Source organism: Porites lutea, chromosome 12 (assembly GCF_958299795.1).
Source record: "Porites lutea chromosome 12, jaPorLute2.1, whole genome shotgun sequence".
Classification (NCBI taxonomy): domain Eukaryota; kingdom Metazoa; phylum Cnidaria; class Anthozoa; order Scleractinia; family Poritidae; genus Porites; species Porites lutea.
This window is the reverse complement of record NC_133212.1, coordinates 14630135-14647615: the sequence shown is the minus strand read 5'-3', so window position 1 is coordinate 14647615 and position 17481 is coordinate 14630135. Positions and strand designations below refer to the sequence as shown.

The following is a 17481-nucleotide window of genomic DNA, read 5'->3' as shown; positions in this document are numbered from 1 at the left end:
GAGTAAGTATTTACTTCAAATATGCGAATTTTAATTGTCTGCAATTGAGAAAAACATGGCATCCACACTTTTAAAACGAGCGTATTACAGTTTTTAAGCTTAAATTTATAGCTTATTCATGGACAAGAAAGCTGTTTCTCCTGACTCTTCGACGCAAATTACTGAAAAGAAGAAGAAATCAAAGAAGAGAAAGCACAAACACAGGTTATTTTTTTTCCCTAAACATTAAGCTTATAATGATTTTTTTATGCAGTTTAATAGCAAATGAGCTTGATAATGATGACTGAGAGCACAGCAGGACAACCTTATTTAATAATTGGTGTTGGGCACTCGATGTTATATAATGCAAAGGTTTATATTTTCCATTTCGTCTCCAGGTCTGATCACATTTGGTTGAAACACATTGCATTATCTCCTTCCATATCATATTGCACATACATGCCAGTATGCAGAGTATGGCAAGTGCACGCACGAGCCTTTTTTAAAAAAGCTTTTTGCGCACACCAAAATCGTAGCATTGCACGCGACAGCGTTGGGCCTACAAAGAGTTTGCACCTGACTTTCAGGAGCGTAGCCATGATATTTTTTGCCAAATCTATCCTAACCTCTCGGTTCTCCCACTTTCCACATCCCTTGCTTACACTTTTGCTTTCTTATCAGTATGGTGAGGTTATAAACGAATGAATGGACTGGCAATTTGTCTGTAATCTTGTTTGTAGCCTTTCTTTTGAGTGAACTGAATGGTATAGCATGAACATACTAGTTTGAAATTTGAAATTTAGGTCATCTAAAACAGCTGGAAATGCGCCTAACATGTAAATCTCGCATCCTTTTAATACTTAGCCTCTCTATGGGCATGCACCCGTATTCTGGCATCAAAAATCGTATTGCATGTTCTGCATGCATGAGATCTCGTCGATTTCTGCCATATACGCTGCAGACTGATGTACATGTAAGCTATGTCGATTTTAGTTTTTGGAAGCAGCCCCCCCCCCCCCCCCCCCCCCATTGGAAAATTATTTTCCTGCATGTTCACAAATTGTGACTGAATAAATTAATGTGCTCCCTTTATTGGTCAATAAGATCAAAATGATAGGTCAATGCCATTGAATGTAACTTGTACACCTCCAGGTCCACAAAAACATATGTAAACAGTAAACACCTGCTAATAAGAACCTACTTTTTTGAAGTCGAATGTCCTGCAAAATAGGTTCTTGTAGTCGGGGTACTTATTGGCAATTTTTGCCAGGAGCTTCTTTATCCACTGTTTCTTATTAGCAGGTGTTTACTGTAACTCAGGCTTCATAACCATTCCACTCTATTAACTATGATTAGTGTTTAATAGAACCCTAGAGAAAAATCTATACACGTAAAGTTTAAAAACTGGTTTAACCAGATAATTGAAAATAATATTATCTCATTGTTCAATGTATTATTGACCAATCCATCCATTTATCTTACAGGAGCAAGTCTGGGAAAAGCAAAAAGTTTAAGTCATCCAGTTCATCACAGGACATTGAAAGTGACAGCACCAAAACAGAAAGTAAAAGAAACAAGAGTGACAGTGAAAGCATCACACCTCTAACAGAGTTTCTTGATGACAAAGCAGAACTTCATGAACAGCTCTTTACAATCATCTCCAAGAAGGAAGTGAAAGAGATGATGCCAGACATTTTAAAGGTACTTGAACTGTACATACATGTACCTTGTAAAAGATATAAATTATTTTTGTTTCTTTTTTTTTATGATTACCGGTAGCTAGCTATACAGGAAAATAGTGGAATTGAAGAACTGACAAGAGGATATGTAGTTGTTTCATCACGGCATTTTAAAGCCTAACATGGTAGCCAGAGAAGTCCCATTTTTTCCATGTTAAATCCTTGTTTTATGAAATCTTTTTTATTGCTCTCAGAAGCTGAGCTTCAGGGAAGTAAAGAATCTTTGCTCAGAACAGCTGCAGTTGCTATCAAAAAGGCAGCTTGAAAGTATCATCACTGGCAAAGAATTGGATTCATCTGAAGATGAGAGCAGTGAAGAACCAGGAAACCGTGAAAAACTAGAAGTGGCACAGGAACAACATGAAAAGGAGGATAAAATAAGAAAACTGGTAATTTTTCAATATTAAAATTTCTCTAATATTGATTAATATGAAGCGTAGAGATAGCCCAAGTGCTCAAGAGTCACTAATGAATCGAATTGAAGTTGATATTACATTTATAATCACAACTAAAAGCTGTTTCCCGAGCATGAGCAAAATTTTATTTTGTGACATAATTATTGACAAGCAAATAATAAAAAATTGTTATTCATGGCCCCAACTCAGTACAAATTGAACAGCACAGTGAGCCTGTTAAAAAGAAATGTCCTGAGTTCTTATGTCTTGTAGTCTTAATATACTCACATTAATCGCTTTAAAGTTCAGAGGTGCCAACTGAAAAAGTATGCACGTGGTACGGAATACAATGAAGTTTGGCAAGAGAACATGTTCTCTTGAGTTTGATCAACAAATGTTTAAAAAGTGATTGAGAGGTTACTTCGTGCACTGTAAGGTTAATCAAGTAGTTCTTGAATATAACTCGGAGAATGGCCACGACAAACCTATAGGTACCGGTGATTAATAAAAGATCTATGTAAGTGGCTCAATTCAAACGACCAGACCATAACTAACAATGTAAACGAAAATGTTAAGTACCTGTAAAGAAGCTTGTAAACTTCCCACTTTAAACTAAGAGGGGAATGGGTACTAGCTTTTAGCGCAAGGGTTTCTGGGACGAGCGTTACTTATGATTGGTAAAGCCTTATGCCGCCGAGCCACCTGCAACATGACTCCGACACGGCTACCGACCGGTGCTGCCTGCGATACCGTTCCGATGTGAGAACAGAAGTCGCCGGCAACACACAGAGGTCATGTCGGTCTTTACCGCCGGCATGCCTGAGAAGTTGACTCGAGTTCGACTTCACAGGTATACCGGCGTTAAAAACCTGCGATGTTTCTTAAGCCGTCGGCGTTATGTCTTCATATGTTGGAGTAGTATCGGTGGCATATGAGATCTAGGCTTAACCCAAACAATCCCAGAAATCAATACCCTGCAAAGCTTATATCTATTCTCCCCATGAGTTTCTGAAAAGGGGAATTGTCCACGATCTTAATGGCTTTGTTTCTCGATGAAATGCAGGATTCCGACAGTGAAAGGAAACAAGAGAGAATCAGAACGGGAAGAGAAGAGGAGAAAAAAGAAAATGATATGATCATATTCCAGGAAATGATTACAATTCCAAACCAAGAAGAAATTGACGAACTTGTTGGAGGTAGGTCAACATGTAGTTTTGTAATACCACGATGCAAGTAACAGCACGGTCTCGAAAATGGCAAATCAAAACAGCATCAATCGAGCCCTCTCTATTTGCTTTTGGCTTGCTCCGGCACTATCCATGTATTATTTTAAAAGAAATTATTAATTCAGGTTTTGTAATAAAGATTCTTTTCCCTTTAATTATAGAATAAAATGAAATAATAATACTAATAATGATAATGATAATGAAAATGAAAATGATAATGATAATGATAATGATAATGAAAATGAAAATGATAATGATAATGATAATGATAATGATAATGATAATGATAATGATAATGATAATGATAATGAAAATGATACTGATACTGATACTGATACTGATACTGATACTGATACTGATACTGATACTGATACTGATACTGATACTGATGATGATGATGATGATGATGATGATGATGATGATGATAATGATAACAAAAACAGGCGGCACAAAATTAGGTTTAGTATTCTAAACGTTGTTTCGTGCTTACATGCTTTTGTGTATTTTTTCCTTTCCTTTGTTTTTGGCGTATTTGTTTCTGTTTCATATTTTGTGGGAATCTTTTCTTACATGCATGAATAAAATAATCAACCCGATCGAAGTGACAGTGGACACGAGGCAGAGAGCGACAAAGGCGTCCGTATGTCAAGGAAGGCTTGTGTCAAGTACAGATAGTTATAGAGAGTAGAGATAGAACAGATACCGTTTTCAATTAAAATTCTTGACAACCTGCGGCCAATGCGAATGCTCCGACGAACTCGAATGGCTAGCGTTTGAACTTTCTACTTTTGACTGTCTTTATGGTAGACAATTTTCTTGTCGTTTTTTAGTCAATATTTTGCCGTCTATGTGAAATTATCTTAAAGTGAAGTAAACTTCCAAATGTACGTTGAAAAAGGAGAAAAACTCCAAACAGGCAATAGTAAACACGGCAAAATTGAAAACATGTTGGTTAAATTTGAGTCGTGGCTCCTTTAAACCACTAAGTTCTAAATGTATGATCAGTGGTTTAATAGTCTTGCTGGAATTGCCTGCTCAGATAGAAAACTAAATGAACTTATAGCCCTCGCATTCGTAAATGCGATTTAAGCAATTGCAAATTAATCCGAGAAAAAAAAACATTCCGAGACTTCCGCAGGATTCGAACCCATGGCCTCTGCGTTAGCAGTGCAGTGTTCTACCAACTGATCTGTGAGGATCCATACATTGACCGGGAAATGCGATTACGACTGCTACAGTCGTAACTTCGTTTATGTTTTTATTCCCGCAGTGTACATCATCTTCCTTCGAAATAGAACACTGTCAGGATTAAGTATTACAAAGATTATTAAACGTTACAAACAACAAAAATGAACTTTGAAAAGCTGTTGAGCTACCAAGTTTTCAAACACCACAATTGCAATCCGTTTCAATATCACCTCAAGTTTGTCCATGTCTTTCTCATTTTGTATTTGCTGCATTATTAGAGAGCTTTAGATTCTGAGACGAGTACGAGACTTTCTCAGTACTGGCTAGGCCTAGACACAAATATCCGGATATTTTTGAGCTATTTAGAAGTTTCCGAGATATTTAGAACATTTTAGGATATTTAGAAAAAATTTTTTTATATTTGGACAAATTTATAGCATTTTTTTTTGGCTGTTTTCCAGCCTTTCCTTGCTATTTTCTTGACAGAATACTCAGTTTTATCATTCTATGCTAGAAATAATCCAGTTCAGCGGTTTTACACTTGACTAATGTTTCCATATCACTAGACACTAGCAGCCATTTGTGTCTAGGCCTAAGTATTGCTCACTCGTGAACCAACGTCATTTTGGCGGGAAAACGTGATAGCCGTCAACATTCTACTACGAATTTTAGCGAGAATGTCGTAGTGGCGGGAACAAGTTATCAATCGTAAGAAGTTCAATTTATCATTTTGCTATTGGGAGAGGGCTTAACCTCCTTCAGTATAAATAACCGTACTAACTTTTTTGGTGAAAAAAGAAAAAAGTAAAATGAAGTTTTCCTGGGTGTCTTTTTTTTTAACACAAATCTCTTACTCGCACTCGTTCTCGTCCTCAAATCTAAATCTCTCTCTTTATACCTTCCTTTAATGTTTTGAACTGTTCATTATTTTTATGTTTCACTCGGTTCCCACTGTTTGAAGTTTGATAAGTTTCGTAACACGGCTTCTTTAACAAGCCATACTTCCGTTCACGTGTCTTCGTTTGCAGGAAGAAGTGCCATGCAGGAAAACAATAGAGGTGACCCAGGCCAATTTGATGGACCAACCGCGGACGAAGAAGCAGAGCTAAAAGAGCTGGAATTCCGCGCACGAGCTCTTGAGTCGCTTGTCCGCGCGCGTGAACGACAGATGAAGATTGAACAGGGTTGAAGATTTTTCACTGAGGCAGCACATCGCAGCAGGAGGTTTTCTGTGTCGTTGTGTACTGAGTCGTGCCAACAAAAGGTCCAAGAAAAGAGGACCTGTTAGGACCCAAAAACCTATTAAGAATTGGGACAGTCGTAGTGAGCTTCCTTGGTGCACATGTGTAGCTTGTGCGGCGAGAAAAATGTATGGTACTGAATTGAACGACGTAGAGAGGGATTCCTGTGGCTTCAATGAGCCATTGTTGTCCTGAATGGGACCATTTTTTCCCTAGTAAGAAAATCGTCCTTACTTAATGTTGTAAATGTCGGTTTTGGTGCATGCTAATTGGAAACTATTTATGTTCGCAATTGTTTTTTGCCTCGAATTTATGATATTTTGAAGAGGTTTGAGGGAAATAGTTAATAGTTCTATATGTGTTTTCTTTTTCAGTTTCTCGTAGCAAGCTGTTTATTATTGTAATTTTTTGCTGTTAATTGAGCATTGGTTGGAATTGATTCCACTCGAATTCTTTCATTTAATCAAACATTGAAATTTCAAGAGTGGCTAGATCGCGGTTGTTACAGACATGTAAGATTAAAGACAGAAAAGGCGGGGTAGTTTCTTTGTCTTGAAGACGGGAACACCAACCGTGGTTGGTACAATTTCAGACAAACAAAATTCAAGGAGTTTTTATATTAAGGACTTTTCAAGGACAACTTACAGTTTTCAAGGTCTAAGATTTCTTCAGAAACTCGGTTTTTTGATCCCTTTTGAACCCCTTACTGGCTAAAACACTCAGTGGAGTCATTTGTGATTTTTCCTTTGTCAGCCATAGTTGATCGTAACAATACTTTGTAAAATGATAACAGTCACTGGGTATGACTCTTGCAGTTGTATCTGAAGTGCAGAAATACCATTTGAAATAAAGAAGCACTAAAAATCGCAAATTACTCCATGACGTGTTTTAGCCAATAAGGTTTTAAAAAAGGAAATAAAGTCAAGAATTCCGGTTTATTGAATAAATCATAGTCTTTGAAAACTGTGATTTGTCGTGGAAAAATCCTTGAAAAGTCCTTGAAATTTGTTCGTCTAAAGTTGTGCGAACCATGGTTTCCACAACACCAAGAAACCGCCCAGAAAAGGCACAACAAACACACACTACTTTTTGTGAGCTTTAATAAACGTTTATTGACAGTTTCCTTTCAGCGATGATAGAATTCCATAATCATGGTCATTTCAATTAAGTGGGCAGTTCAAACATCTGGGCTCTCTGTGTAAAAATACAATAATGATCGTCATTATGATAACAACAATTATACTAATGATAATATCTGACTTCGACAATTATTTACAACAAAGCTGTGAATTGAAAATGAAACTCTAAAAAATATCAAAATTATCAAAAAAAAGAGAAGTTACAAAATTGAAATATGGTGTAGAAGAAATATAACGTTCTTCACTGTCTAGTTAACGCCGGATTCTTCTCTTATTCGTTCACAATTTACAAATTTGCAGCCGGTTTTCCAGGGCCTTACGTCACCGAACTTAATTCAAATCAGGCTGTCTACGACGTAAGTGCCTCTTGCCACCCCTTAAAGCTAAGCCATAAGACAAATAAACCTATTTGTGTTTTGTAAGATTGCTTCTAAATTTTTACTGTTGGCAAAACTTACCAGAATACCAATTGGACGACCAGGTAGGAATTTCTTCATCAAACACTGCAGTAGTTGTTTGGTCTTCCTTTGTAACTTTTATCTGATAACCAATTCAACCAAAGACAGCTATTTTTACTCGGCACTTAAACGTTCCTTTTTTCCTGTTTTAGCATCGTCCGACCGACCTGACTTTTTTAAATTTCATTTTCTAAAATAATTAATTACGTAGTTAACCCTTTTTTTCACTCTGATTATTAAAATGCTCATACTTTTGATTAAGTATGAGCATTGTTATAGTATTTCATAGCACCAACTTCTAGTTTTCACCTATTAACAGAGAGAACGGTACGCAGTTTGATTTTGTCTCCATGTGTTGTTGTTTTCACTCTCCACGGCAATGATGCTGATGAGTACGTTATTTTTTTCAACCGAACGACCCTAATCCAGAAGACGTAGAAGGAACTCTATATAGCCAGAACAAGTTTATTGAACTACTACCAGAAACTTAGACATCTAAAGCTAGTTAGTTTTGTAGAACTGTTAAGAACTGGAGGGCGTTGCCAAGCGAAATTGATAACATTACGTCGGCTGATCGATTAAATATAGTCGTATTTGAGTATTTTAGTCAGTAATGAATATTAATATTGAGTATTTTAGCTAGTGAAGAACAATAATCAATGGTGGTGCAAATATTCTTTTTATCAGTTTCACCTATTGTAAGCTATTGTGGGACTTTTTTCCTTTTTTTTTTTTTCTTTTCTTGCGTGGTGACATCCTCGTTGCGAGACTTTTGACTTTCGAAAAAAAAAAAGAGATCTAAAGAACCATCTTTTTCTACAGCGGCTGCTACCCATCTCATATTAAACTACATTGTACTTTTATCGCAAACAATCTGATAGTCGGGATCTGATATCATATAGTACCTGTTTAAGGGTCCACCCACGATCTCTTTCGATTTTTCTGTTTGGTTTTATTTCAACCGTCTTCATGGCGCCCACATCAATATCGGAGAACTCTGCTTTTATCACGAGCAAGTTCCTGAGGACAAACCAATCGACAACCGTTAAAGACATGATCAGGAGAACTCAAATTGATCTAAAACAGTGAGAATTTCAAATACAATAGCCTTTCCGCAACTAAATAGTAATCCTCTTCCGAGAGAAGAAACCCATGATAGTAAAGACCGCTTGGGGAAGTCTTTCATTTAGAGCGCTTTCACATGGCGTCGCGGCGTCCAAAACAATGAAACGGCGCCCACGTTGGTGTTCTAAACCGATCCCGGCAAAGGGAGTTGAACTCTTTTCTTATGTCAACGCTTTCTTTCGTTCCAAGAGATTTGCATAAATGCTGGCCATATGAGTGAAAACGCTCTGCTACAAGCAATGCCACCTACTGTTTCAACGCTTTGATAAAGTTTCCTAAGTTAACAGACCTATGTAAGGGACTATGATTCCTGAATTCGGGAATTGGAGTTTTTGCTCGTGGAATCTGGAATCCTGGGCCGGGTTGTTCAAAGCTGGGTTAAGATAACCCAGGGTAAGCGTAAAATTTGAATGCAGATATAAAAGCGTAAAAAAAGTAAATTCGGTTTTATTCTTTTTGTCAACGAGTTGATGATTGGATGCTCAGCAAAAAAAAAAACAAAACAAAGAAAATTATCTGAAAAATGCTTTTGAAAAAGAAAATAACCTGGGTTAAGCACTAATCGGCCTTCGAACAACTGGGCCCAGGGCTTTGGAATCCAGAATACACCTCAGGAATCCGGAATCACACTTGACTAATAATTAGAATCCGGAATACAAGTTCCACTGGCAAAGATGGTGATCAAGTTCCTGTAATCCGGAATCCACAGCGTGGAATCCAGAATACAAGACTGTCTTGGGTTATCTTACATGGGCCGAGGCGAATTCGTATCTTGTTAACAAACAGATAGGACTACCATACCCCTGTTTGCCTTCTGTTGGCACCAGCTCTTGATCTTCGGTTTTTTTTTCCCCTTTTCCTTTAATCCTAACAGTCAGCGTGAATTCTCTGTTTACGTATTCATTTGGAGTGTAAACTTCGACTTTGTACGTTACTGTTGAAAGTTATAAAGAACATAGTAATTAGTGCGCGATGAACGAAGATAGGGACAACGATCGAGTTACCAGATACTTTCAGGGGTGTGTCATGAGATCCAAGTAATTTAGGGAGTTCCAGTTAAACTGCAGATACCTAAAACTCAGATCAAATGAAAGATTATTGAACTCTAGGTTAAATTAATAAACCAACTTTTTTTTCAATTTTGCACTGTCATTTTTTTATGAGTTCTAAATGCTTGCGCCCGAGTCACCTTTATCTGAGTAAAACCCAGAATGGCGACCGAGATGGCGGCCATTTCAATGACGTTATACACAGAACACCCACGGCTCTCTCCCTCTTTTTTTCTTTTAGTAAAATTAGGGTGCGTTCGATTGACCATATTCTGGAACATACCAGAATATGGAAGACACAGAATAACACCGCAATATTCGTTCGATTGACCTGCTATTCCAATTCTGGAATAAAATGAACTTACTATTTCAAAGATGACAAATGAAATAATGATGTCGTTTTTCTTGCGTCGCAGCTAATACGAACATTATGGCGGAGGTCCTCGGTGACAATAAATTTAAAAGAGGGAAATGAGGAACAGACTTATCGGACCATTTCCTCCTTGATTTTTCCTCTAGTTCTTCCTCAAAAAAAAAACAAAAAACAAAATGAAGAACAAAAAGAAAAATAGATTCCCCTTCTACAATGTGCTTGGTTGATGCTATACTTGTGAAACAAAAACCGAGACTTTGTTATACCAAATAAACAAACTACCCGGAAACATTCTAAAACTAAAGATAATAATAACAGTAATAATAAAATCATTTTATTGATAATTAAGACTATTCCGAAAAAATCTAGAATGTCTTCCTTTTCCAGGATACGGTCAATCGAACGTGCCTTAACGTGCTTCCTTAAAACAGATTTGTTTTACAGAAACATGCGAGTTAAAGTTCTGGCGTCGCCGCAACAAATAAAAAAAAAGGGTAAGCAGATTAAGATTTTCCTCGTGCGAGTTACATCATTCAGTAGTATTAAAATTCTAACTGAATTAAATACCTTTGCAGCCCAAATATCGTCTAATTCGAGCCGCAAGACGATCTGCGATTTTTTCACGGTTCGGATCGCAAAAATCAGCATAAATGGCGTCATCTGGTTCAGAGGCGATACTTTTTAGCTCCTGTATTCGTTGTGTATTGTCAATGTTGGGAATAAGAGCACCAATGACGTTGATCTTGTTTGTTATGGCGCGTTATTAGGGTCAAAATTAACAATGCAAATGTTTTTTTAAGATCACTTCCGAATTGCAACTCTTGTGGCATGATTAATTGCTGATGTAGTTTCTTTTGACATTTTTTGCGAAAATTTGCTTCTCTCTGCACGTTCCATGGCGTACAAGTGTTTTTCTTTACCATTACTTTCCAATTGCAACTCTTGTTACATGGTTAATTGCCAATTAAGTTTTTCTTCACATTTTCTGCGAAAACATACTTCTTTCTGCACGGTTCTTGGCTTGAGACATAAACATACGCAGGCTATTTTCCGAACATAAGAATGAGTTTACACGCAAGATTATTTCCGAAATATCAAAACTCTTACCATAAACATTCTTTATAAAGCTCTGTTTCTAATACATCAACGTAAGACACCCGCAAGCGATAAAAAATACCAGCATCGAATCAGTATTGAAATACATGTCTTACCACAAATTTTCTGCGAATTAACTTACCACGCAAATTTTCTGCAAAAAATCAACCAGGCGTTCCAGTCTTGAAATGTCACGTGATATCAACTTTCCCATGATGCCCTGAGGCCCAGATGTCACACAATTTGTCACATCTCTGGTTGTATTGGAGACGTCTGCACGTGGGCAAATCTCTGGAAACTTGGTTGGGTTTTTCTTTATCGATCGTTTCTTTCTTTCCGTCGTTCTTTATCAAGCTCAATAGACAGAACGGCTGTACCATTCTCGCCAGAACAAAGTACAACTAACGTTGCTCTTGTAAAAACAACTAAGCACAAAGCCAACCAGGCAACTGATGAGGTTCATGAGGAGAACCGAAACCATGGTCTTGCCTGATCACAAACTGTGGCAATAACAAAACAGTTTAAAGACTGTTAAGCTTATTCAAAGCTATTACCAAGGGAGGAACTACGCGCTCCAGTCAAAAGACTCGCACTATCTTTAGAAAACACTAAGCTGGAGTTTACTGAGTCACAATTCAATTCTCCATAGTAAAGTTGATGTATAATTTTGGATCTGTAAATCACTATCCGTGATAATTAAACATTCTGAAAAGAAAACTGACGAGCAGGCCCAGCGTGATACAGCATTGCAGAAAAACATTACACTCACGGACTAAAGAAAATCGCATAGTTATTCAGATCCAGAAGGCACTTTGGAGAAAATTGGAACCCTTATTCAGCCGTATTATTAAAAAAGCTTTACGCTTCAAAATAGGTCAAAGAAAATGCGCTTGCATTAGAGGGTAAATCCTGCCGACCAGAAACAAGAACTACAGTAAATCGATATGTATGTTATGACCTCTCAGTGTGAAACATGCGGCTTAAATCACATTTGCTCAGTGTAAATGTAGAACCTTCCAGAGCATAATCTACCCAGCAGATAAAGACAACTTTATTGAAAAAAACAGCATTTTGGTATGAGGTAAAAGTCGTGTAGGCCTACCACCCCCTTTTATTGCATGGACTCGCGAACTCTCCTTTGAGGCACCTTAATGCCGCGTAAGTTAAGCTGGGACAGCACTCTTCTGTACCCAACATTTGGGAACTCTGTATGGAAACTTCGCAAAAGAGAATCAAGATGATCATCGAATATTTCAGTCAGAGTTCCTCGAATTGAAATATTGAATTCTCGCAGTCGCCTTTTAATGGTACTGACGCTTACACCGAAGGCCTCGGCGATATCTGGAGTTTTCAGTTCGTATTCGACTAAGTACTCAATCTGATCTTTGCTTATTTCGAACCTAGGACGACCAACCGCTACCGTAGAACGTACAACAAAGGACACAGGCTGCCAATTTCGTTCTGCTTCTTCCAAAGCTGACGTTGTTTCAGCAACCGACAATTGGACTTCTTCAAATACATTTCCAGTGGCACTAGCTGCTATCCTCGACAAATGACGCGCTACTTGTTGCAATCCATACAATGCGTAGTCCGCCACATCATCACTCGAATCTTGCTCTAGTCTCCTAGAGAGGTCGATGAGATGTAGACGAAGATTCACCCAAAAATCAGCAGTAGAGCTCATTTTCGATTTCACTACGCGAACACGGCCGGTCTAGGTCGAGGGAAGCGACCCGAAGGCATCGTGGGATAGATCACGTGACTGGAACGCCTGGTTGATTTTTTTGCAGAAAATTTGCGTGGTAAGTTAATTCGCAGAAAATTTGCGGTAAGACATGTATTTCAATACTGATTCGATGCTGGTATTTTTTATCGCTTGCGGGTGTCTTACGTTGATGTATTAGAAACAGAACTTTATAAAGAATGTTTATGGTAAGAGTTTTGATATTTCGGAAATAATCTTGCGTGTAAACTCATTCTTATGTTCAGAAAATAGCCTGCGTATGTTTATGTCTCAAGCCAAGAACCGTGCAGAAAGAAGTATGTTTTCGCAGAAAATGTGAAGAAAAACTTAATTGGCAATTAACCATGTAACAAGAGTTGCAATTGGAAAGTAATGGTAAAGAAAAACACTTGTACGCCATGGAACGTGCAGAAAGAAGCATGTTTTCGCAAAAAATGTCAAAAGAAACTACATCAGCAATTAATCATGCCACAAGAGTTGCAATTCGAAAGTGATCTTAAAAAAACATTTGCATTGTTAATTTTGACCCTAATAACGCGCCATAGTTTGTGACTTTCAAAAGGTTTTCTGTATTTCGAAGCTTGAAGGTGTCCAAAATCTTCCCATATTTATTCTCTAAATTCCCGTCTGAGAATAGAACTAGAATCTAAAGAATTTATGAATGTGAAAGGAAAAGAGAAAAAAGAAAAAGAACTGATTTGCAAATGAGGCCGGCAGGTGAACATAAGAAGGTTATTCGGGACATAGCTAGCCTTAGTCTACAAACCTAAAATAACTCAACGAGTTTAAGGTCTGGGTCAAAGGTTTGTGCGGAAAATATCTATGATTGGCAATATCTCTCGTTAGTATTTACCAAATTAGAAAATAGCACTTTTCGCACGTTTTGATTGGCTCCCGTAACTCGGAATATCCTTGGTTAGTATATACACACTCAGTGATCTTAGTGATTTAAGCAATCTGATTGGTTCGCTATCTCGGACTATTCAGCAATATTCACCTCCTAGCGAGTGGATAATGTGTGAGCTCGGTGTTTTTCCCATTTTTTTAGAGAACGATCTTTTAAAAGTCGACAAAATCCTAGGGCTGACTTTTTTTTAAGACAAGAAAAGACTTGGAAGGATTCAATACGGCGTTTTTCAATTTACTGTAGCTGAGTTTTGTGCTCGATGGATTGTTTACAACTCCTGTGTGTTCGCGTAGAAGAAGCCGTTTCGTGAAAAACTCAGCGTTTTCTAACAAGAAAATTTGGGCTCAAAAATCGAAGTTTATTTATGACAAATAAATTTAAAAGGAAATGTTAGCAGAAATTCTACGTTTCAAGTAAACAGGAAAAAGAATGATACAGGAAGACAACGTCTTACCTCGAGCAACCGAGCTACCATTTTTGTCAGCCCTAATCATGCGAAGAACGACACAACAAACCCTTTTGGCTATAAACTTAGCGAGTCAACAGAAAACAACAAAGCTCTACTTTTCTTCTCAGGTAAGGAAACAGTTCAAACTTTTAGCGGTTCCATTTAAGCCATTACGCTGTTATTTGCGAAATGATAAACTTGTGAATTGCCATGTTTGAAAATTCTGCAAAGATCTATTTTTAAAATTACGCGTAATTTGATCTGTTAATCAAATCGTGCTTTTTAATGGTTTTCTCTCTGATTTTGTTGAGATCACTTCCTGTTTATATACTAAAACAATTATTCTTTTCAATCTCGGTGAATAGTGGCTTTGGGAATATTAAGCTTATTTTGCCACTATTCACCTCGATTTCAAAGAATAATTGTTAACTATTCACTGTTTTGCGACAGGAGCCAAGATGGCGTCTCGCTTTGAGACATTTTCGGAACACGAAATTTAAGCGATAAATGAAGCAGTCGTAGAAACAAATACCAAAAAAGCGACTAGCTTTGGCTTGTCGGTGTTTACTGGTAGGTAGTAGATCACTGTTTCATGCTGAATTTGCAATAAAATCGTAAAAATGCACTTGACAAAATCGCCGAAATGTTTGTCAACTGTAAATAAAGTTCCTACTTAGTGACGTTTTAAAATTACAAAAAGTTACCTTTTTCATTTTTCTCTCTCTCTCAGGGTCGGTGAACAGCGCTAAATGTATACCTCGACGCCTTGTGTCTCGGTATATATCCGCCCACCACTATTCACCCTCCTCCCCCCCCGCTTCGTGAGATAGTTGGATATTAAGTTCTGGTCACGTGTCATTTCACGTAGCCGAAAATTTATAATGAAGGAAATTGGCGAATTTGTGCCGAATTTGTTTAATTAGATAAGGTGTTCCTGTCAGACGATAAGCTTTCCTTGTTTTCTGCATACTGGACTTGAAGTTTAACTGAATTTAAGTTTTAATGATTCAAGTTTGTAAGTTTGGGCTTTTAAAATTATGTTTGCCTTCATAAACAGTCATTCCAAACGTAAACTGTTAGAAATATTCCCTATGAATGAGAAAAATGTTATAACTTGATGCATATTCTTAAAAACGTTGATTTGTCAATCATTTAAGATTGTCGGAAAAAATTGTTCTGGGACATGTCACGTGACCTAACAACACAGTATAGAGCGTTTTCACTCACGTGGCCAGCATCTTTGCAAATTTATTGGAACAAAGAAAGCGTTTACATAAAAAAAGATTGTAACTCCCACAGGATTGTTTCGGAACTTCAACATGGTCGCCGTTTTATTGTTTTGGAACTCCAATACTGCCGTGATGACGTCATGCGTAAAACCGTCTGTTTATACTTTAAAATGAATAAGTTATGTGTGCCAAATTTCGATTCAGTTCAGTCGTCTATGCTGAAGTTACATTCAACATCAGTAATTGTGCAATTTTCGACCTTCTTTTCTTGCTATGTTTTCAATTGCTATTAGTTAGAAATATTGTTAACTGATTCATGGTCAATAAGTCATTTTCCGAGGCCTTTTGATTGCTTCCTTCTGTAGGTTTCATTGCAATTTATAACCTTGCAATAGTGTTAACTTTTGAACTACTACTTACAGGGGGAGCCAGGTGGCGCAGGGTGGCACCAGTGCATGTGGCCCGGGTTCAAATCCTGTTATTGACGCCATATGTGGGTTGAGTTAACCTGAGATCAGGCTCAATTTTCGTTTTGCTTTGTAAATAACATTCCGCTGTTAGAGAGAATGTATGAGAACCACTCAAATTAGGCCTGATCTCAGGTTAGGGTTGAGTTTACTATTGGTTCTCTCCCTTGAGGTTTCTCCGGGTACTTCGATTTCCCCCCTCCTAAAAAAGCAACATTTCCAAATTCCACTTCGACCACGGATGTGTTCTTCTAAATCGTTAGATATTATTCATTTTATTCATAAATTTTCAAATACGAATTTAAGAATTAAAGATATTGAAACAAAAAACGAACTAAGATTACAAGAGAGAAATAAGAAGGAGTCCTCATAACAGGGTAATTCGCGGATTGTCACCCAACCAGTTTCTAAGCGAGATCATCGTCAGGGCTTAACTTGTGTGCAATAGCGAGTTTCCCGAGGGGTTGCGAGATAAGTATTTCTAGTTTCATTAATTAATTTTAAGATAAATCAAATTGGCCAAGTCACACTCCCCGAAAAAAATTTGCCAAAAATATCCGTAATTGACACTTACCTTTTTTGTATTTTTTGGGCGTCTCATAAACCTATCGGTGATCATTCTATTGAGGGTACGTTTCAACAAGTTTTTGTCACCAAGATCTCGACCATATTTGCCTCTTTTGATTTCTTTATCCATGGACATGACTGTGTCTTTCTTGCTACCAAAGGGACTCATTTTCCGCCGCACAGCGTACATTGCAAATGCAAAGTTGTAAATCGCACTTGGATCCTTAGCTTCCAGGGTGGAAAATAAACTTTTTACCGTGGATTGTATGTTTTGAATGGTCGTATCGGAAATAAGCAAACTGTCTTGAACCAACACCGCCACATCCGCCTTGATTGTGCAATAATCTCCTGTGATTATCAGCATAATTATAAATAATCATTATACAGTAAAATAGGAAACACGCGATCTCTTATAATTTAATTAAGGCTTTTTAGATCTCGATTGTCCGGCCTGTCACTTTAAATTATTAGTAAGTCTAACTTTGACATTTCTACATGTGATCGGATATTTCTGGAAATAATTTCTCCGTTTTCAAAAAAGTACGCGTCGACACGTAGCGTGCTGAAACAGTGGAACAAAGTATGATAGCATCCCTTCCAGATATTAATTCTAGTAGTAAGTATATGATGTATGACATGTATCTGGGTCTTCTCGTAGCCGCCATATTGAAAACGAGAAGACCCTAAGAACGAGGTTGGAAAGCCTCTGTATTTGTCTGTCCACACGTAAACGAGAGGGTAGCGTTTTCAAACATTTTCACTCTGGGAACGTTTTTGTAAACTTGCGTTTTTGGTGCCAGCCTGAAAGCAGTTTATGTGTGGTTTGAAGGCTAAAAGAAAGAAAAGATCTTTGTTTCCGAAAACATCCGAATACACGTACGTGTGGACGGAGCCTATAGCCAAAAACAATGTTTTTTCTGTCAATATTGCATTAGATTAAGATACAGAAGGTCAACTTCTCAAGAAACGTCTTAATACTACTCATAAATTTGGCTCACTCCTCTTACCTTTTGGTATTTCACATATAAATGGTCTCTTTCTATCTTTTGCGAGGTCATTAAACAATCCTTGCGTGAATTCAGGGTAATCCTTCGACATTACCGCCACATCTC

General features: G+C 37.6%; 2 protein-coding genes across 2 annotated transcripts; one reads left to right on the top strand and one right to left on the bottom strand.

Moving 5' to 3' along the window:
- The first annotated feature begins 53 nt into the window (after nt 1-53).
- Nucleotides 54-7780, top strand: LOC140921912 (uncharacterized). The gene is made up of 5 exons (XM_073371909.1): nt 54-204; nt 1464-1680; nt 1913-2107; nt 3177-3309; nt 5556-7780. The coding sequence occupies exons 1-5, from the start codon at nt 119-121 to the stop codon at nt 5714-5716; spliced, it is 792 nt and encodes a 263-aa protein (XP_073228010.1). The 5' UTR covers nt 54-118; the 3' UTR covers nt 5717-7780.
- Nucleotides 7346-17481, bottom strand: LOC140953751 (uncharacterized). Its single transcript, XM_073403144.1, has 7 exons — nt 17377-17481; nt 16377-16717; nt 12155-12721; nt 10480-10654; nt 9292-9424; nt 8271-8385; nt 7346-7447 (listed from the first exon to the last, which is right to left on the bottom strand). The coding sequence occupies exons 1-7, from the start codon at nt 17465-17467 to the stop codon at nt 7346-7348; spliced, it is 1524 nt and encodes a 507-aa protein (XP_073259245.1). The 5' UTR covers nt 17468-17481.